Source organism: Juglans microcarpa x Juglans regia, chromosome 1D (genome assembly GCF_004785595.1).
Source record: "Juglans microcarpa x Juglans regia isolate MS1-56 chromosome 1D, Jm3101_v1.0, whole genome shotgun sequence".
In the NCBI taxonomy this organism is placed as follows: Eukaryota; Viridiplantae; Streptophyta; class Magnoliopsida; order Fagales; family Juglandaceae; genus Juglans; species Juglans microcarpa x Juglans regia.
The window spans coordinates 13,136,775-13,155,426 of NC_054594.1; the positions used below are offsets into that span (position 1 = coordinate 13,136,775).

Here is an 18,652-nt window from a genome sequence, read left to right on the forward strand (position 1 = left end):
ATCAAAAATTAAGGAAGAAAAAAAATTACGCAAAAGAACAGCAGGGGTGGGCGGAAAATTATATGTAAAAAAACGAAGTTGCTAACGAAAACTGAGAAAACAATTGAAGAAAGTTAGGGCCCTACCAGATTCAAACCGGTGACCTCTTGATCTGCAGTCAAATGCTCTACCACTGAGCTATGGACCCTCAATATATAGTGATATTTAAATATTTATTAATTTAAGAACAATGCCTAATTTTCATAAAATAAAAAATCGTACAAATATCAACTTGGCTCATCCGGTGAAGCAGTGCCACGTTTGAATCCGGATGAGAACAATATAGTCCACGTAAGAAAAGGGGGTTTCGAATTTTTAGCCAACTCGCAGTGTCGGGTTGCTACTTTTCATAAATTAATTATATTTTTATAATTCGAATAGATTATCATTAAATGAAATAATGATGTAATTTTATCACAAAAGAGAACATTTTATATCTCGATCGAGTTTATATAAATATTTGTACGACCTACATGCATCCGTTTACATAATATCGATATTTATATTTTACAATGATATAATTAGTTACCTCTATGGCATGATCAGGAAGAGGGCTCTCATTTTTTAAATACTATTGAAGATGTTCGCTTTGCAAAGAAAAAGACAACAGATGGAGAGGAGCAATTTTCATTCGTACCAATTGTGTCCGAGTCATTTACATGTGCATCACAAAAATAGATAGCATGAATTTTGTAAGCAAATTGCTTTCAAAATCTTTGGCTTGAGTCTTGACATAATTTAGGTTGCGTTTAGGTAGTGAGATAAAAAAATAATGATTATATTGAATAATAATGAATAATAATGAAAAGTAAATAAAAATTTATAATAAAATAATAAATAATAAGAGATTGTTCTTGTAACGCCCCATATTCGGGTGGGTTGGAGAATTACTATCTGTCACTTATAAACATGTCTTCCAACACATCTAAAAAAAACAAAATCTCCAAAATCTTCATAAGCAAAATCAATCTCATGTCTTCTAAATAAACACCTTAAAAACTCCGCAAAGTCATCATTGCAATAATAATAAACCAAGGGCTCCACAATCTCCCGGTAGTCATAACATGTCAAACTAATAATTCCATAAGTCTTACTAAACCAAAACATAATTAAATCTAAAAGACATAAGAATTCCTTCTTTTAACATCCTCTCCTCAGTTTAATCATGCTCATCATTCCTAATCTAGGTCCTCAGTTGGACTCTCCACAACATCTGAAAATATTATGAAGATAAGAGGGATGAGTCGTCAACAACTCAGTAAGCAAAGAACATATGCTAGCGTGCAAAATATGAGCATTTACAAAGTATAGCATGCAGAACAAAATATTTTCCAAAATTATCATACAGAACAAAACATGTTTTCCAAAGTAACAGAGCGATGATTTTAAGATAAGTAAAACCCATAGCACTTTGGCATAACATAAACTGAGTATCATCATCACATCAAAACTGAGCATCTCACATAGCAGAGACCATGTTCCACCCCCGTGGTAGGGTTGTGCTAACCCCGGTGGCCAAACCAGGCAGAGACAGAGATGAAATCTTTCCTTTATTTTTCTCGGAGCCCCAAGTGTGCACACAGGAAAGACCACAATAAAACCACTTTGTTTCCAAAGTGAGTGCACTTAGAGACAGAGAAGTTGGTACCAACCCAAACAGAGCAGAGCAGAGACAGAATCAGATACAAAATCAGTACACCATGGCAAAGGTTTTCAGATGCCATATCAAAATAAAACAGAGTACCAAAACATAATCAGATCATTCTCACATATTGAAAACAAAAGTTGGAGCATCTTTCTAAATCAATGCACAATTTTTCAGATTCTCAATATCGCTCTTTTTCATATTTCAGAGACAACATGACAAAATTTAGCTCATGTCTATACAATGCATGCCAGAAAATATTTTTCATTTTTCATATAGATTTCATGAGTAATGCAAATAAGCGACCGAGGTTGGTTTTTCCCCAGTTCTCATTTCATCACAAAATATACAAAATTTTCAGAAAGTTAATCTCAGTCTTAATAACTCGTATAAAATCTAGTATAGGAACCCCGCTTACCTGACTCCTGCAGCGTATTATCTATGCTTTGAAAATGATCTCTATCAGTCTCGTCACCTATTCATAAAAATAATATATATAAACTAAGTATTAAAGACCAACAACACAATTTCGATCTAAAAATTTAAGACCCAAATTCTAAACCATATTTCAGCAAATTTAACTCAACTCAAACAACCATATATATAATCACTTGGACAGCCTACATTTCAACCCAAAATACCATATTCCAATTTCAATATTGGCCTAAACACCCACCAAAACCAATGTCAACTCAAATAATCAATAGATCAAACCCATTTCATCAACCCATAACTCCAAGCAACCACCAACAACTCAACCAAAACAACATTACATATTAAACGTTTTTCTCCGTTCACAACTCCACAAAAGAGAATCCAACACTTCTAAATGTTAATCGGCACTCAACGAGATTCACTACTATTTATTTCCAAAGCATAAAACCACAAATCACAATTCATTCTTCTTAGAGAGGGAAAGAGAAAAGAGAAAACTTATCGATGTGAGGGTCTCTCGGCAACAAGTCTAATTTTTTTTTTCCACCCAAAAACGCAATACCAGGAATTAACTAGAAAAAATTACAGGTGAGTGAGAGTGTGGATGAGGAAAAGGGAGAACAAAATCAGAGTGTGTGAGGCATTTGCGAAACAAAGAGAGGGTCTTACCTTCGTTCGACAGGGCTCATCGTCAACACCTCAGAACTGAGGTTATCCATTTCGCAGACGTAAGAGAACAAGAGAGAAGCGAGAGTGAGTGAGCATCTAAAAGGGAATATCAGTGAGGAAAAAATCACAGTGGCACCACCTGGAATCTCAAAGCAGAAACACAGAAGATAGAGAAAATAAGAGAGCGGCGTCGACTTGAGAGAGAAACCGATTGTGAGGGAAAAGAAAATGGAGAAACAGTCGGGCATGAAACCCGGACTCACCAAAACAGAAACCAAATGAAGGGAAGAGAAGAATCGGGGAGGATGGGTACTGGGTGAGTGAGAGACGGCTGGAAGAGAAAGGAAAGAAAACTGAAAAGAGAAAGAGGGGGAGAAACAATCAGGAAGGAAAAAAAAAAAGAGAAAGCAAAAAGGGCGGAAAGGTACCAACTAAAAACGATGTCATTCAAGGGCCTCAACGCTGGGTCTTACAGTTCTCATGAGAACATTTCTGGAGCTGCGAATATTGAAGATATACAACACTCACCACTTGGGTTACGTATTGATTTAAGTGTGCATGTGTTTATTTGTTGTATGCATGCTTGCATTTATTGTTTGTTTTTTTTTCTTATACCCGGCCCGGCCTTTAAGCGCACAGTAGTGACACTACTCCAAGATTGTCACGTAGAGTCGTAGACGCTTGAATTTTGTAGAGGGAAGTGCATGCTAGCTTGAGTGAATATATTTGCTACTTTATCAACTATGGTAATGTAGCAATTAAGCTAAAATGTCCTTGTCGACTACCTTTTTTGTGTATAGAATGGTAGTCCATTAATTCTCTATGCTTTGTGTCATAGCAACCAAATTAAAGCACTCATGCTATTACTTTATTACGCCATGAAATTGGAACGGATGTAATGGTATGGCCAACAATCGATACTTAGCTGAAACGAAAGCCTGTTTCTTAACGATCCATGAAACAAGGTGTTAAGAGGTGGCTTGAATTCAGATTGAACAGTGCATGTGTCGTAGGTTCGCTCGAGCGGAGGTTCACTCAGCTCGAGCGAATTCAGACAGAGAGCTTCGCTCGACATTCGCTCGACACTCAGCTCGAGCGAATTCAGACAGAGAGCTTCGCTCAAGCATCGCTCGACATTCAGCTCGAGCAACATCCAAGTCAGAGAGCTTCGCTCGACCCTCGCTCGACACCCAGCTCGAGCGAGTTCAGGCAGAGAGCTTCGCTCGACTCTTGCACAACTGTTGGTTTGAGCGAAGTGCAGAAAATCTACGTTCGCTCGACACTCGCTCGACGTTCGCTCCAGCCAATGTTCACAAAAATGAATTCTCACTTTTCCTATAAATATCAAACGGCGCCTCTTCTTTTCTAGATAGACTTCAGAATTCATTTTGTCTTGTTTTAAGTGTTTTCTTGAGAGAGAAGTCTAGAGTGAGTTTGAGAGATAACTTCCTTGTGAAGTTTTGTTGTATTCATCTGTACTCCATATCTGTTGATAGTGAAATTTTCGATATCAACCCCACCAGTGGACGTAGGCTCATTTTGAGTCGAACCACTTAATTCTTGGTGTTCTTTCTGTGTGATTGTCATCAATTTCTTTCGTTTAGTTCCGCTACTATACTTCGAGTTAGTCTTAGATCTACAGTTATTCCCAACAAACTGGTATCAGAGCTTGGCTCAGGGTGATCTGGAGGGATGGCTATGGCTAAGTTCAAAGTGGAGAAATTTGATGGTCAGAACAGTTTCAGTTTATGGCGCATCAAGATGAAGGCTTTACTGCGACAACATGGCTTGTCAAAAGTATTAGAAGTGTCGGTATCTGACGATTCTCCGGCTCCTTCGAAAGAAGAAGAAGAGAAGGTACACAGTACTATTCTTTTGTCACTATCTGATGGAGTTTTAAGAGAGGTTGCTGACGAGGAGACTGCAACTGGTCTCTGGTCGGCACTTGAGAATCTGTACATAAAGAGATCTCTCACCAACCGGTTGTATTTGAAACAACGGTTATACACTCTCAAAATGAAGGAAGGTACTCTTATTTCTGAACACCTAGATGAATTTAATAAAATCATTATGGATCTGAGGAACATAGATATTAAGCTTGAAGAAGAAGATCAAGCGTTAATTATTTTATGTTCATTACCCACATCTTTTGAGAACTTTGTGAATTCCATGTTGTATGGTAGAAATACAATTTCCTTGGTAGATGTAAAGTCTGCTTTGAATTCTAAGGAGTTGAGAAATAAATTGAGTGTGAAGAACACTAATGACCAAGCTAGTGGCTTGTTTGTTAAGGGGTCCTCAAGCAGGGGTAGATCGAATGACAGGGGTTCAGAGAAGAATAAGGGGAAATCCAGGGGCAGTTCACAAACAACGATTAGTAAGAAAAACGTCAAATGTCATTACTGCCATAAGTTTGGTCACTACAAGAATGAGTGTCCAAAACTGAAAAACAGAGAGGACGGCACTAGTTCATCTAATGCTGTTAGTGTTGCTGATGATAGGCCTAACGACCTAGATCTTGTTCTAGCAATTAGCGACTCCAATAGTCGCTTTAGTGACAAGTGGGTCATGGAATCAGCTTGCACTTTCCATATGCGTCCCAAGAGGGACTGGTTCACTAACTATGAATCGGTCAACGGAGGCTCCGTTTTGTTAGGGAATGATATGGGTTGCAAAATTGCTGGAATTGGTTCAGTCAGAATTAAGATGTTTGATGGAATTGTCCGGACATTGTCTAATGTTCGACACATTTCAGAGTTGAAAAAGAATCTTATTTCTTTGGGTACTCTTGATTCTCTGGACTACAAGTATACTGGTGAAGGTGGAGCTATCAGAGTCAGTAAGGGCTCTATGGTTGTGATGAAAGGAGATAAGACAAATGGTCTTTATTTCCTTCAGGGCTCTACAGTGACAGGTGTAGCTGCAGTGTCAGTTTCAGATGATCCAGATTCAGATGTCACTCGTTTGTGGCATATGCGTTTGGGTCATATGAGTGAAAAGGGAATGTCAATTTTGAGTAAGCAGGGTTTACTATGTAATCAGAAGATAGGGAAACTAGATTTCTGTGAACACTGTGTGTTTGGCAAACAGTGCAGGGTTCAGTTCTCTACAGGGGTTCACAGAATCAAAAGTTCTGTGGACTATATTCATTCTGATCTTTGGAGCCCATCTTCCGTCCCGTCAAAAGGTGGAGCTCAATATTTACTTACGTTCATTGATGATTTCTCACAGAAGGTTTGGGTTTACTTTTTGAAGTAGAAAAGTGATGTATTTGTTAACTTCAAACAGTGGAAAGCTTTGATTGAAAATCAGACGGGCAAGAAAATCAAGCGACTTCGCACTGACAATGGTATGGAGTTTTGCGGAGGTGAGTTTGTTGAATTCTGTAGAAATGAGGGTATTGCCAGACATCGTACAGTTAGACATACTCCACAGCAAAATGGGGTAGCTGAACGGATGAACAGGACTCTCTTGGAGAGAGCTCGCAGCATGCTTTCTAATGTAGGCTTGGCTAAGGATTTCTGGGCTGAAGCAGTCAACACAGCCTGTTACTTGGTCAATCGTTCTCCAGCCACAACGATTGGTTTGAAGACTCCGAATGAGGTATGGTCTGATACTCCTGCTGATTATTCAAATTTGAAAGTTTTTGGTTGTCCTGCATATTTCCATGTTAATGATGGAAAACTTGAGCCAAGGGCAAAGAAGGGCATATTCATTGGGTATGCTAGTGGGGTGAAGGGATTCAGGTTGTGGTGTACTGATCCTAAATCATCCAAGTTTGTGATCAGTAGGGATGTCACTTTTGATGAAAAATCCATGCTTAGTCCGAGAAAGGAGATTACTGAGTCTATAGGACAAGAACAGGATGTTAGAAAGCGGTGGAGTTTCAGGTGGAAGCACCACAAGGGCTGCCCAGTGGCGCCCAAGATCATGCTATTGTAGATGAGCATGATTCTGATTCGAGTAGCGGTGCACAAGGTGAGCAAGACTACGGTATAGCGACTGGTAGACAGAGGAGGCAGATTAGACCACCTCAGAGATATGCTCATGCAGATATGGTGATGTATGCTCTTACTACGGCAGAGAATATTGTTGGTCAGGAGCCTTCCAGTTATTCAGAAGCTGTCAAGAGCGCAGAATCTGCATAGTGGTGCGCAGCTATGACTGAAGAGATTGAGTCTCTTCACAAAAACCAAACATGGGATTTGGTTCTGTTGCCAAAGAAGGTGAAGACTGTTGGCTGCAAATGGGTCTTCAAAAGAAAAGAGGGAATCCAGGGTGATACAGATGCAAGATACAAGGCATGCTTAGTTGCTAAGGGCGTCAGTCAGAGAGAAGGCATCGACTTCACTGAAGTCTTCTCTCCAGTGGTGAAACACAGTTCGATCAGATTACTACTTGCTTTAGTAGCATTGTATGACTTAGAGCTACAGCAACTTGATGTTAAAACAGCGTTCCTACATGGTGAACTTGAAGAGACCATTTATATGCATCAGCCAGAGGGATTCATTGTTGAAAACAAGGAAGATCATGTGTGCAGATTGAAGAAGTCTTTATATGGTTTGAAGCAGTCGCCAAGGCAATGGTATAAGTGGTTTGATTCCTTCATGATTGATCATGTTTATTTGAGAAGTAACTATGATAGTTGTGTTTATCATAAGGAATTATTTGATAAGTCTTTCATTTATTTGCTATTATATGTTGATGATATGTTTATTGCTGCTAGAAGCATATTTGACATAGGTTTGTTAAAGACCCAACTCAGAAATGAGTTTGAAATGAAAGACTTAGGTGCTGCGAAGAAGATTTTGGGAATGGAATCTTTAGAGATAGGAAAGCTGGAAAGTTGTACTTGTCCCAGGGAAAGTACATTGAGAAAGTGCTTCAGAGATTTGGGATGTTTGATTCCAAACCAGTAAGTACACCATTTGCTACGCACTTTAAGCTTTCAGCTTGCCTATCTCCTCAGACAGATGAAGAGGAACAGTTCATGGCTAGTGTTCCTTATTCAAGTGCAGTTGGCAGCATCATGTATGCAATGGTTTGCACCCGCCCAGACATTTCACAGGCCGTGAGCGTAGTTAGCAGGTATATGGCTAATCCGGGTAAGACTCATTGGCAGGCTGTGAAATGGATACTCAGGTATCTGAGGGGAACCCTGAACTTTGGGTTAATATTTGATAGAGATGTCGATCTCAGTTCCAAAGTTGCTGGTTTTGTTGATTTTGATTATGCTGGAGACTTAGATAAGAGAAGATCATTGACAGGTTATGTTTTCACTCTGTGTGGGTCAGCTATTAGTTGGAAAGCAACACTGCAATCCACTGTTGCTTTATCAACTACCGAGGCAGAGTACATGGCAGCAGCAGAGGCTGTTAAGGAGGCCATTTGGTTGAAAGGCTTGGTCAATGATTTGGGTTTACAACAAGATGGGATCTCAGTATTCTGTGACAGTCAGAGTGCAATACATTTGACCAAAAATCAAATGTATCATGAGAAAACGAAGCACATTGATGTCAGGTACCATTTTCTCATAGAGATTGTTATAGAGGGTGCTATACAGATTCTGAAGATTGCTACTACAGAGAATCCAGCAGATATGATGACTAAGCCAGTTGTAGTATACAAGTTCAAACTTTGTTTGGACTTGATTGGTGTTCGCATTTTGTCATTCCCGTAAGGGATTTGGTGGTGGGGATTGGTTTTGTGGTCGGAGGTTTTTTGTGTTTTGGCAGAGTTCAAGCCAAGGTGGAGATTTGTTAAGAGGTGGCTTGAATTCAGATTGAACAGTGCATGTGTCGTAGGTTCGCTCGAGCAGAGGTTCACTCAGCTCGAGCGAATTCAGACAGAGAGCTTCACTCGACATTCGCTCGACACTCAGCTCGAGCGAATTCAGACAGAGAGCTTCACTCGACATTCAGCTCGAGCAACATCCAAGTCAGAGAGCTTCGCTCGACCCTCGCTCGACACCCAGCTCGAGCGAGTTCAGGCAGAGAGCTTCGCTCGACTCTCGCACAACTGTTGGCTTGAGCGAAGTGCAGAAAATCTACGTTCGCTCGACACTCGCTCGACGTTCGCTTGAGCCAATGTTCACAAAAGTGAATTCTCACTTTTCCTATTAATATCAAACGGCGCCTCTTCTTTTCTAGATAGACTTCAGAATTCATTTTGTCTTGTTTTAAGTGTTTTCTTGAGAGAGAAGTCTAGAGTGAGTTTGAGAGATAACTTCCTTGTGATGTTTTGTTGTATTCATCTGTACTCCATATCTGTTGATAGTGAAATCTTCGATACCGACCCCACCAGTGGACGTAGGCTCATTTTGAGTTAAACCACTTAATTCTTGGTGTTCTTTCTGTGTGATTGTCATCAATTTCTTTCGTTTAGTTCCGCTACTATACTTCGAGTTAGTCTTAGATCTACAGTTATTCCCAACACAAGGTGTGGAGCAAAATATATATATATATATATATATGTATATATATATATATCAAAACTAGCTAGTTGTAGATTGCCAGCTATCGATCTGGACTCCCGACCCAGAGTTACAGAACACAAATAGTACTTGAAGGGATCCTTTAAAGTAATCCATGATTTGTAGACCTCTTCAAGTGTATCTTAAGACGCGCGCTTGGCTGCAGACCAATGAGTAGAAGTGGATCGGAGCTGCTGACATAACCGATTGATTGAGAACGAAAATCTTTGGTCTTGTGATTGTGCAATATTTCAGAGCCCCAACTATGCCTATAATGAGAATGATCCATTAAGGTTATGCCATCGTACTTGGAGAGTGTGGGTCAGTGGAGGTTCGAGTTGCTTGAACAAAAAAGAAGATATTAGGAGAGAGGTCCATGGTCTTTCAATGAAAATTCATGGTGTATATATATATATATATATATATATATATGTCGTCAACACAGATCATAATAGAAATATGTATGCTGCCACTCATGTACTGATCATACAAAAACGGAGAGCTAGGCGCTATCCTCCAGTGAGGTGGTGACCTGAGATCTTAACAGGTATCCGCTAGTGAGGGGATCGTGGCCCGAGATCTGAGAGAAAATTACGCTTTAGGGGACTGTTTTAATCCATTCAAAGATTTAGTCTTTGTTGAATATAGGGTCTACACATGCACTTAAAACCAAAGATTGATTGAAACGTTGAGGTCGAAACATCAGTATGCATAAGTTAATGTAAAGGTGTTGTTGGCATATATATAGTTAGAATGATAAAACAGCTCTTTATAGGGAAGATCAACAGATCATCTCTTTATTCATCATATCAAGAACATGTCTCCATGAAAATAAGAATAAATATGCTGTAAATAACTTAAGAAAAACTTTATATACATTCATTTTTGTGCACTCCTTTGTGTACTCTACTAATGTGACTGATTGCGTCACTTTTTTTTAATATAAAATAACTATTTTGGTCAATCACATCAATTGAGTATGTAAAAAATATATAAAAATGACTGTACGTAATATAACATATTGCGATACTAGCCCTCTATTAAATATTAAATGGAGGGTGATACTACTCGCGGTAGAAATATTAAATAAAATAAATAACTGAAGCATGATATTAGGCTTAAGAATAGCTCTCGGTTAAGTACGCCTAAAAAGTCAAGTGGTCAAGAAGCTTAGCAACTTAGAAGTCAAGTGGAAGTTGATACCACAATATTATAGCGAGAATTTGAAAATGTGATATGTGTAATTAATATTATAAGGTACCAGAATGTTATATCATTAAAGTTACAACAACACTAGTTTTCATCCTAAATCTTGTCATCCACAGTCACACTTGTTAATGTGGCATATTTTAAGTCACTTGTTTTATCAACCACCTTTTTTCTTTTTCTTTTTTTTTTCTTTTTTTTACATTGAGGGAGGGGGTCGAACCCATGATCTCCATTTTGGAGATGTGGGTCTTGTGCTATCAGGCCACAAGCCGTTGGCTTATCAACCACTTAATGAGAAAAAAAAAAAATTAGTATATGTGGTCTTTATGTCCTTGAAATATGCCTATCTATTATTGCATTTAGTTTAAGAACTAGAGAGAATTCTGTTGTAATAAAATTGTTTATAATCACCATGGCAGATTAGTCAGCATTCACTTCGTGCTAATAAGCTCCTGTGGACTCATGTATTGCCACTTCCAAAATTATTTTAATTTTGCAGATAATGTAGGGACCATGAATGGAGGAGAGAAGACCCTTATTGCTCTTCAAATTACTGTCCTTGAGGCCTTTAGAATGGCCAAATATTTTGTAGATTGACTCTTGAAAATTGCATTGTGTGGTCACTTTTGTAACATGTATTATTTTATGATAATATTTAACACATGAAACTTTTGTTTTAGTAATCTAGAATGATTTTTTGTTGTGTATAATATCTTTCATGTTGTGTGAAGTTGGGGTATTAAAGTGAACCATGAACTCAAAGAAAACTCAAAAAATTTCCTCGTTTATTTTCGCAAATGAGATGAGGTAAGATGAGTTGAAATAAAAATTGAAAATTGAATAAAATATTGTTAGAATCTATTTTTTTAATATTATTATTGTTTTCAAGTTTGAAAAAGTTGAATTGTTTATTTTATTTTATATAAAAATTTAGAAAAATTATAATAATTAGATGAAATGAGATGTATTGTAAAAATAAACGAGGATTGGCCAACTCATTACAAATTGACAAAACAAGTAAATGCCCTACACAAGAGAAGGATGTATTACCATTTCAACTACCATCACTACCACTACAACAATCACTCAACAGTCTAATGCAAAACCTAATAACTAACATCAAATCTTGAAAGCAACAATGAAAGGGTAAAATGGAGAGGGAATACATTGAATCGGAGTCACTTTGAAAATGAGTAATGCTAAATACAGTTTTAGGATGGATAAACCTCGCGCATTCAATTTTTTTTTTTTTTTAAAAAAAGCGAGATTCACTATTAAAAATGAGTTTTTTTATGTAGTTCTTAAATCTACCTACTTTTTACAAAGAGTGTATATTACCCAAAAGAAAAAATTCTTTTTATTAGCCACTATTCATCATCCCATACTCTACACTCTATGAAAAATATTCAAATATTCTATAAAAAACACCCCAACAATTTATGAAAAGTTATAAATATGAGATGTATGATGTGAACAGTAACTGATTTGTAGCAAAACTCTACTCGAAGATATATCATTTGAAAATACTTTGTTCAAACCCCCCACATAACTGAGTTTACGAGGCCAAAGTTGTAGGCAATGTAGTGGGGCAACATTAGCAGTAGATGCAGCCGTAATTGTGTATAACTAATAAAGGTTGGTTGGAGTTGGGTGGCTTTCCCTTTCGGTAAATACAAATACGCCCAACAGCTCCCAACTCTCAAGCTCCAGGCGGTTATTGCAACACTTCCCTCCCTCGTATCCTCCGCCCTTCCCCCCTGCCTTTCCCTTCTTATTTTCCCCTCCACCCTCAACCTCCATTTCATTTCCTCTCTCTTTCTAAGCCCCCAAACAAGAGGCGACGCTGGTACCGCGGGGAAACAGAGACAATAATGTCTTTCGCCACCACCAAGTTCGCCCACCCCATTCCTCTCAGCACAACCGCCGCCAGATCCAATGACCACAAGCCTTTTCTCGACCCTTTCAAAGCAACACGTTTTCTCGGATCCACTCACAAGTTTCGCTTCCATCCTCTGACGAATTCCAATCACACTAATATCCATCGTCGATCCGCCGTGGTCGCGGTATCCGACGTCCTCAAGGCAAAGAAGCCCAAATCCACCTCCAATCTGGTAATCTCCTCACCCGCTCTGCCCCCATTCCTTTTTCTTTTTTATTTTTATATATAAATATTAACGCTTTTATGGTAATTCGATTATGTGATCCTAGATTTTCTGGGAATTCTCTTTTCGCTTAGAAATATTAGTTAAATAAAAGAATTTCTTAGTAGTACTTTAAAAGGGTTTCTGCTTTCGTTTATGGGTATTTGGAACCTGGGAAAGCTAACATATTCGACTGGTTGAAGCCTAATTAAAACTATTTGTTTAATTATGATACTATTTTGATAATTTGAAATCGAAGTACTCAGGTGATAACATTCTCTCTTTAAATCTTGATATTGTTTTCAATACTATTGATTTATGCCTCAACCGGATGGTATTGGAGAAAAATTCATTATATCACTCCTCTCTCATATTAGCGTCTAACAACTAAATAATCTTAACATATGATTCGTTCTATATTTTCTGGAGACACAAAGTCTCAGATTTCTGCTTTTGCCTAATTGTGTTTACAGCTGATCACGAAAGAAGAAGGCTTGGAACTCTATGAAGACATGGTATTAGGCAGAGCTTTTGAGGACATGTGTGCCCAGATGTATTACAGGGGAAAAATGTTTGGTTTTGTTCACCTCTACAATGGCCAAGAGGCTGTGTCAACTGGGTTTATCAAGCTTTTGAAAAAGGAAGATTGTGTGGCCAGCACATACCGTGATCACGTACATGCACTGAGCAAAGGGGTCTCACCTCGTGCTGTGATGAGTGAACTCTTCGGAAAGACCACGGGATGTTGTCGCGGCCAGGGTGGTTCAATGCACATGTTCTCTAGTGAGCACAATGTACTTGGCGGTTTTGCCTTCATTGGTGAAGGGATTCCCGTGGCCACAGGTGCAGCATTCACCTCCAAATATAGGAGGGAGGTTTTGAAAGAGGCAGATTGTGATCATGTGACTGTGGCATTTTTTGGAGATGGGACTTGTAACAATGGGCAGTTCTTTGAGTGTTTGAACATGGCAGCATTGTGGAAATTGCCAATTGTGTTTGTTGTGGAGAATAATCTGTGGGCTATTGGGATGTCACACTTGAGAGCAACCTCGGATCCAGAGATTTGGAAGAAGGGGCCAGCATTTGGGATGCCGGGTGTTCATGTTGATGGCATGGATGTTTTGAAAGTGAGGGAGGTGGCTAAGGAGGCAATTGGAAGGGCTAGAAGAGGAGAAGGGCCAACATTGGTGGAATGTGAGACATATAGGTTTAGAGGGCACTCATTGGCTGATCCAGATGAGCTTCGTGACCCTGGTGAGCATTTGTTTGTTTCTTTCCCCCTATTTTGGATGCCTAATTTCTTTTTGGATGAGCAGTACATTTACTTTCATTTTTGTTTGTGCTAGAATGTGATGTTTTGTGATTGTGCATTCAAAGATCTAGTTATTGCCTCTTTCCCATGGCTTTTTACCACTGTTCTTTCTTTTTATTTTTTTATATGGGTAAACCAATTCAAATAATGCCACTCTGTCCTCGGTTGTATGTCACTTGTATTGGAAACATTCCATATTCTGGCATTGAATCACTTGCGTCAGATTATGAGCATAAGGGTTTTTAGAATAGCTACTTAAATGCTAGATAGAGCAGCTAGTTCTTTTGTTGGATGTTTACTTTATTGGAATATTCATGCTGGTTACCATAGTAGCTTAGTGTCGCCACGTGCAATGTTTTTCTTGTCAAAAGTGCAAAAATAAAGTTTTGAGATTCTTCAAACGAGCTGGTATAACTGTATTAGGAATGATTTCTCTAAAATAAAGAAACCTATCTTGGTGTTGATGATGATGTAGGCCCTATGGCTTCTGCATTCTTTTTATTTATCGGTATGTCTGTTGCTGTAAACATATGTTTTTTTTTTTTTTTTTTTTTTGCCATTTACCAGTGTTAAATTTTGATACATCCCTAATCACAGCGGAGATATAGAACTTGATTAGCCTTGTCCAAGCATGTGGTCTCTACTCTGGACATACTTCCTTATCTGCTTATAATTTCAGTTATCCTAACTTGCAAATTATTACAGTTGTATTTTAAATTACGTTTTCATATTAAGCCATTTAATTTCTGAAAAACCTATATAAGGATATGAACTGGAGAGATGGCCTTTACTTCATCTTCCTTTCTGGGATCACGTTTTATCCTTAGTGATGATAGATGTTCACCTCAATTCATGGTTCTACTTTCGCAGCTGAGAAGGCACACTATGCCACTAGAGATCCCATCACAGCATTGAAGAAATATATGTTTGAGAACTTGATTAGCCTTGTCCAAGCATGTGGTCTCTACTCTGGACATACTTCCTTATCTGCTTATAATTTCAGTTATCCTAACTTGCAAATTATTACAGTTGTATTTTAAATTACGTTTTCATATTAAGCCATTTAATTTCTGAAAAACCTATATAAGGATATGAACTGGAGAGATGGCCTTTACTTCATCTTCCTTTCTGGGATCACGTTTTATCCTTAGTGATGATAGATGTTCACCTCAATTCATGGTTCTACTTTCGCAGCTGAGAAGGCACACTATGCCACTAGAGATCCCATCACAGCATTGAAGAAATATATGTTTGAGAACAATCTAGTCAGTGAACCAGAGTTGAAGGCAATCGAGAAGAAGATAGATGAGGTGGTTGAGGAGGCTGTTGAGTTTGCAGATGAGAGCCCTCATCCAGGTCGCAGTCAGCTATTGGAGAATGTGTTTGCAGATCCAAAAGGTTTTGGAATCGGACCCGATGGCCGGTATAGATGTGAAGATCCCAAATTCACCGAAGGCACTGCTCATGTGTAATCAATCCCTTCAAGCTTGGAGGTTGAGCAATCTGCTTCTTCTGGCTTTCAGTTCATGGTTGTAGTATTTATGTTTATTTACTTCTAGCTATCACTAGTAAACTTATGAAACAGTGTCAGCTTTTCTAATGTAAGCAGGATTTGTTCTTTCGTTTGCATTATGTATTTCCAATTTTGGATTTTGCCCTTTTTCTAAAATGTCATGTCAGATAAGCAAGTGTTTGGAATGGCAAATTCCAAAAGCCCAGTTTGCATACTCTGTTTGTAGCAAAATATTATATAATTTTGCATTTATCAGGTCCCCTTTTATCTTTATTTACTTGTGTGTTTTCATGTTAGCAGTTAGTGGAAAAGGTAGGAATTTATTTCTCAAGGAAGACAACATTCGGATGGACCACTCGTTCTTCTGTTTCCACGTGGGACAGTGGGAGCGTGATGTTGATTAGGAATTTGTGGATTAAGATACACCCCCTGTTCTAAAAAAAATAATAACAAAAAACCCATGCGTTGTGCTTTGTACCATGCGAACAGCCACATGTACCAAAGTTGATGAAGGGTAAAGCCAGCTCTACCATAATGCGCTCACAAGTAAAATGCGTTGTCTCGAAGCAGATTCGTCTTTTTGTTTTTGTTTTTGTTTTTTTCATCTCAACGTTTCTATCATAAGTAGTATATGGAAAATGCTACTTCCTCCGAAAATTTCTACTGACGATTTGTACCGACTCAGGTGGCTGCTATTTAAAAAAAAAAAAAAAAAATTGAAATCGAACCTTTCCCTCTCGCCCCTTCATTTCAAACCGAGAAGCTCCTGAGCCGAACCCTCTGGCCCTCTTCACTGATTGGAGTAATTTTGGAATTGGTTTTAGAATATCACAGTATTGAGAAACTCTGGCTTTCATACATGTTGCAGAGCCGTATCTGTTATTTATAGAGAACATTGTTACAAATAGATAAGTATAAAGATAGGAGATAAGTACAGAGAGATCTACAGTTGTATCCTTGGAAAAATTCAATGAGGGAATGTAGGAAACGGGGAGTTTACATAAGAAAGCGATCAGGTCACGCAGAAGCAATTTCCATATTTATTAGAGCCACAATAACAAGTTGTAAAGCACGAGATAGGGTAAGATGGACAATAGGGCATCAACCCTTGACTCCAAACCACAACCCTTGAGAGACAAAATGGTGCGAGAGAAAAGAACTGTCAAGATGGAAGCCATGCCTCCCGAAGTTATACCTCGATTAATAGTTGAGCAACATGAAAAAGAAAGGAGAGAGGCCGAACAATGACGAAAGGAGGAGGAATTCCGACGAGACCAAGAGAGTGCTTAGAAGGCCAAGAATCTAATATTTGAAATGCTGAATCACGCCGACACAAGTGTGGCACAACATAGAGAAAAGAGGATGGTGTCGGAACATGATGAGCAAGAGGAGGGCAAAGGTGAAGATTCACCAACTTGTGATGCTCCCAGATTCTGCTTGGGATTTGGCAGACTCTGAAGCGTCAGGACATGCAACACAAGGTTACATACCCCCGTTCATGACAGATAAAAATGCAGTGCACCTAGCATGCATCTAATAATATGCAATATTCACAGTGGATAATTTTTTTCTTTAGCAATACTATGCACTGGATGTAACATATCCCAAATAAAATAAGCGTACTTCATAAACATATAATAACTTACGTCTACAAGTTATAGTAATTGTCCAAATATCTGTAACATCACAAGTACTGGAGACGAGGCTCCTCATGTACATAATAAAACGAACATAATAACTACTAGGCTAGGCTAAGTGCTCATGCAACTCAGCTAGGATAGCCATATTCCTATCCAAAAATTAGAGCATCGACGTGATGAGCTCTTCATTGTTGTGTTGTGGTCTAATCAACCTCTTCCAGATGATCCTCCACGGATCCTCCTAATCTTGACACATAGTCTACCTCAGCAGGTTAACAACCTACTTAAACTAGCAGTATACAGATGCATGCATGACAGTAAAAACACATGAATGTTGACATGAACCTAAATGAACGTGATATGACTTGGCAAATAGCGTGACATATGCTGACATGACCTAAATTGACATGGATTGTACTAACATGAACTGAACTTGAAACTGAATGAGCTAAACTTGAAATTAAACATGAACTTAGAATCTTGTTCAATAAATGAACTGGTTAATTAAACATGACATGGTTTGACTGAAAATATGTGACTAAACATGGACGTGACCTAACTTGACTGAACTTAACATAACATGAACTGGAATTGACATGAACTAAACGTGAATTAAACTTGAAACTAAACCTGAACTGAACGTGATATTGAACATGAACTGAACGTGAAACTGAACATGAACTCTAACAATTAGAATGATTTCGCCAGGAGTACTTAGTAGTATGATTACATCATGAGTATTTTAAATAAGATACCCTAACGATCAGAATGATTACACCAGGAGTACTTAGTAGTAGTATTAATGATTATGCCAGAAGTACCTTGCGTGAATTATCAATGGAGATCCTCGAACAATCATAGTGATTACGCCACGAGTATCCCATGCATGATTGATTGAGAAAATACTGTTTTTCGTGACAACTATATGCATGGAACAATGACATGTGAAATGATATGACAAATGACATAACTTAACATGAAATGACATGTACGTGTGATTAAATGACATGGCATAACATGGCGTGCAACAATTAATCATGACATGACATGAAATAATGTGTAATAGATAAATATGTACTTGAATTGAAAACATGGCATGACATAATATATATATATATATATATGTATATATTTATAAGCATAATAAACACGAATGATGGTCTCTTACCACCATACATACACAAGTATCCTGAAAGTAAGTTAGAGGTCAACTTACAGTGATTGTAGCATGACGTAAACTAGTGTGAACTAGTGTGAATTGAAAGGAGATATTTCTAAGAGTTAGAAACTCCCCATTAACAAACTTATAAACATAAAAAGACTGACCCAACCATTTCACCCCTCTACTTATGAAAAGATGGCCAGTTTACCCCTAAATTTTGTCCTAAATCTAAATATCAAGTCAAAAATTTTAAAAAAATAAAATAAAAACTAGAAGAAGTTCAATATGGTCGAGCCATTCTAGGGCAAAAATCAACACTTTGTTGCATACTTGACCTTCAAACACATTTTCATGCTTAAACCTATTTCACCAACTTCCAAAAATTATATCTTAGGTTCTAAAGGAGATTTTTCTA

The 18,652-nt window shown here is 38.2% G+C and overlaps 1 protein-coding gene and 1 non-coding gene across 3 annotated transcripts; one reads left to right on the forward strand and one right to left on the reverse strand.

The window, feature by feature from the left end:
• Window positions 1-115: 115 nt before the first annotated feature.
• TRNAC-GCA lies at window positions 116-187 on the reverse strand. The gene has a single exon. It is a non-coding gene; the product is annotated as a tRNA-Cys (tRNA).
• An 11,908-nt stretch (window positions 188-12,095) lies between these two features.
• On the forward strand, window positions 12,096-15,708 carry LOC121268659 (pyruvate dehydrogenase E1 component subunit alpha-3, chloroplastic). Of its 2 annotated transcripts, none has more exons than XM_041173001.1 (3): window positions 12,096-12,580; window positions 13,084-13,864; window positions 15,117-15,708. In XM_041173001.1, the coding sequence occupies exons 1-3, from the start codon at window positions 12,341-12,343 to the stop codon at window positions 15,392-15,394; spliced, it is 1,299 nt and encodes a 432-aa protein (XP_041028935.1). In that variant the 5' UTR covers window positions 12,096-12,340; the 3' UTR covers window positions 15,395-15,708. The 2 variants fall into 2 exon arrangements, with proteins under 2 accessions (XP_041028935.1, XP_041028940.1); XM_041173006.1 differs by having other exon boundaries at window positions 12,122-12,580; window positions 14,793-15,177.
• The last annotated feature ends 2,944 nt before the right edge of the window (window positions 15,709-18,652 follow it).

Excerpts from the sequence above, each read along its gene's own strand:
- LOC121268659 (XM_041173001.1), top strand. The coding sequence starts at position 12,341 with ATGTCTTTCGCCACCACCAAGTTCGCCCACCCCATTCCTCTCAGCACA. Across the intron at positions 12,581-13,083 it reads CCAAATCCACCTCCAATCTG|CTGATCACGAAAGAAGAAGG; the intron begins GTAATCTCCTCA and ends TTGTGTTTACAG. Across the intron at positions 13,865-15,116 it reads AGATGAGCTTCGTGACCCTG|CTGAGAAGGCACACTATGCC; the intron begins GTGAGCATTTGT and ends CTACTTTCGCAG.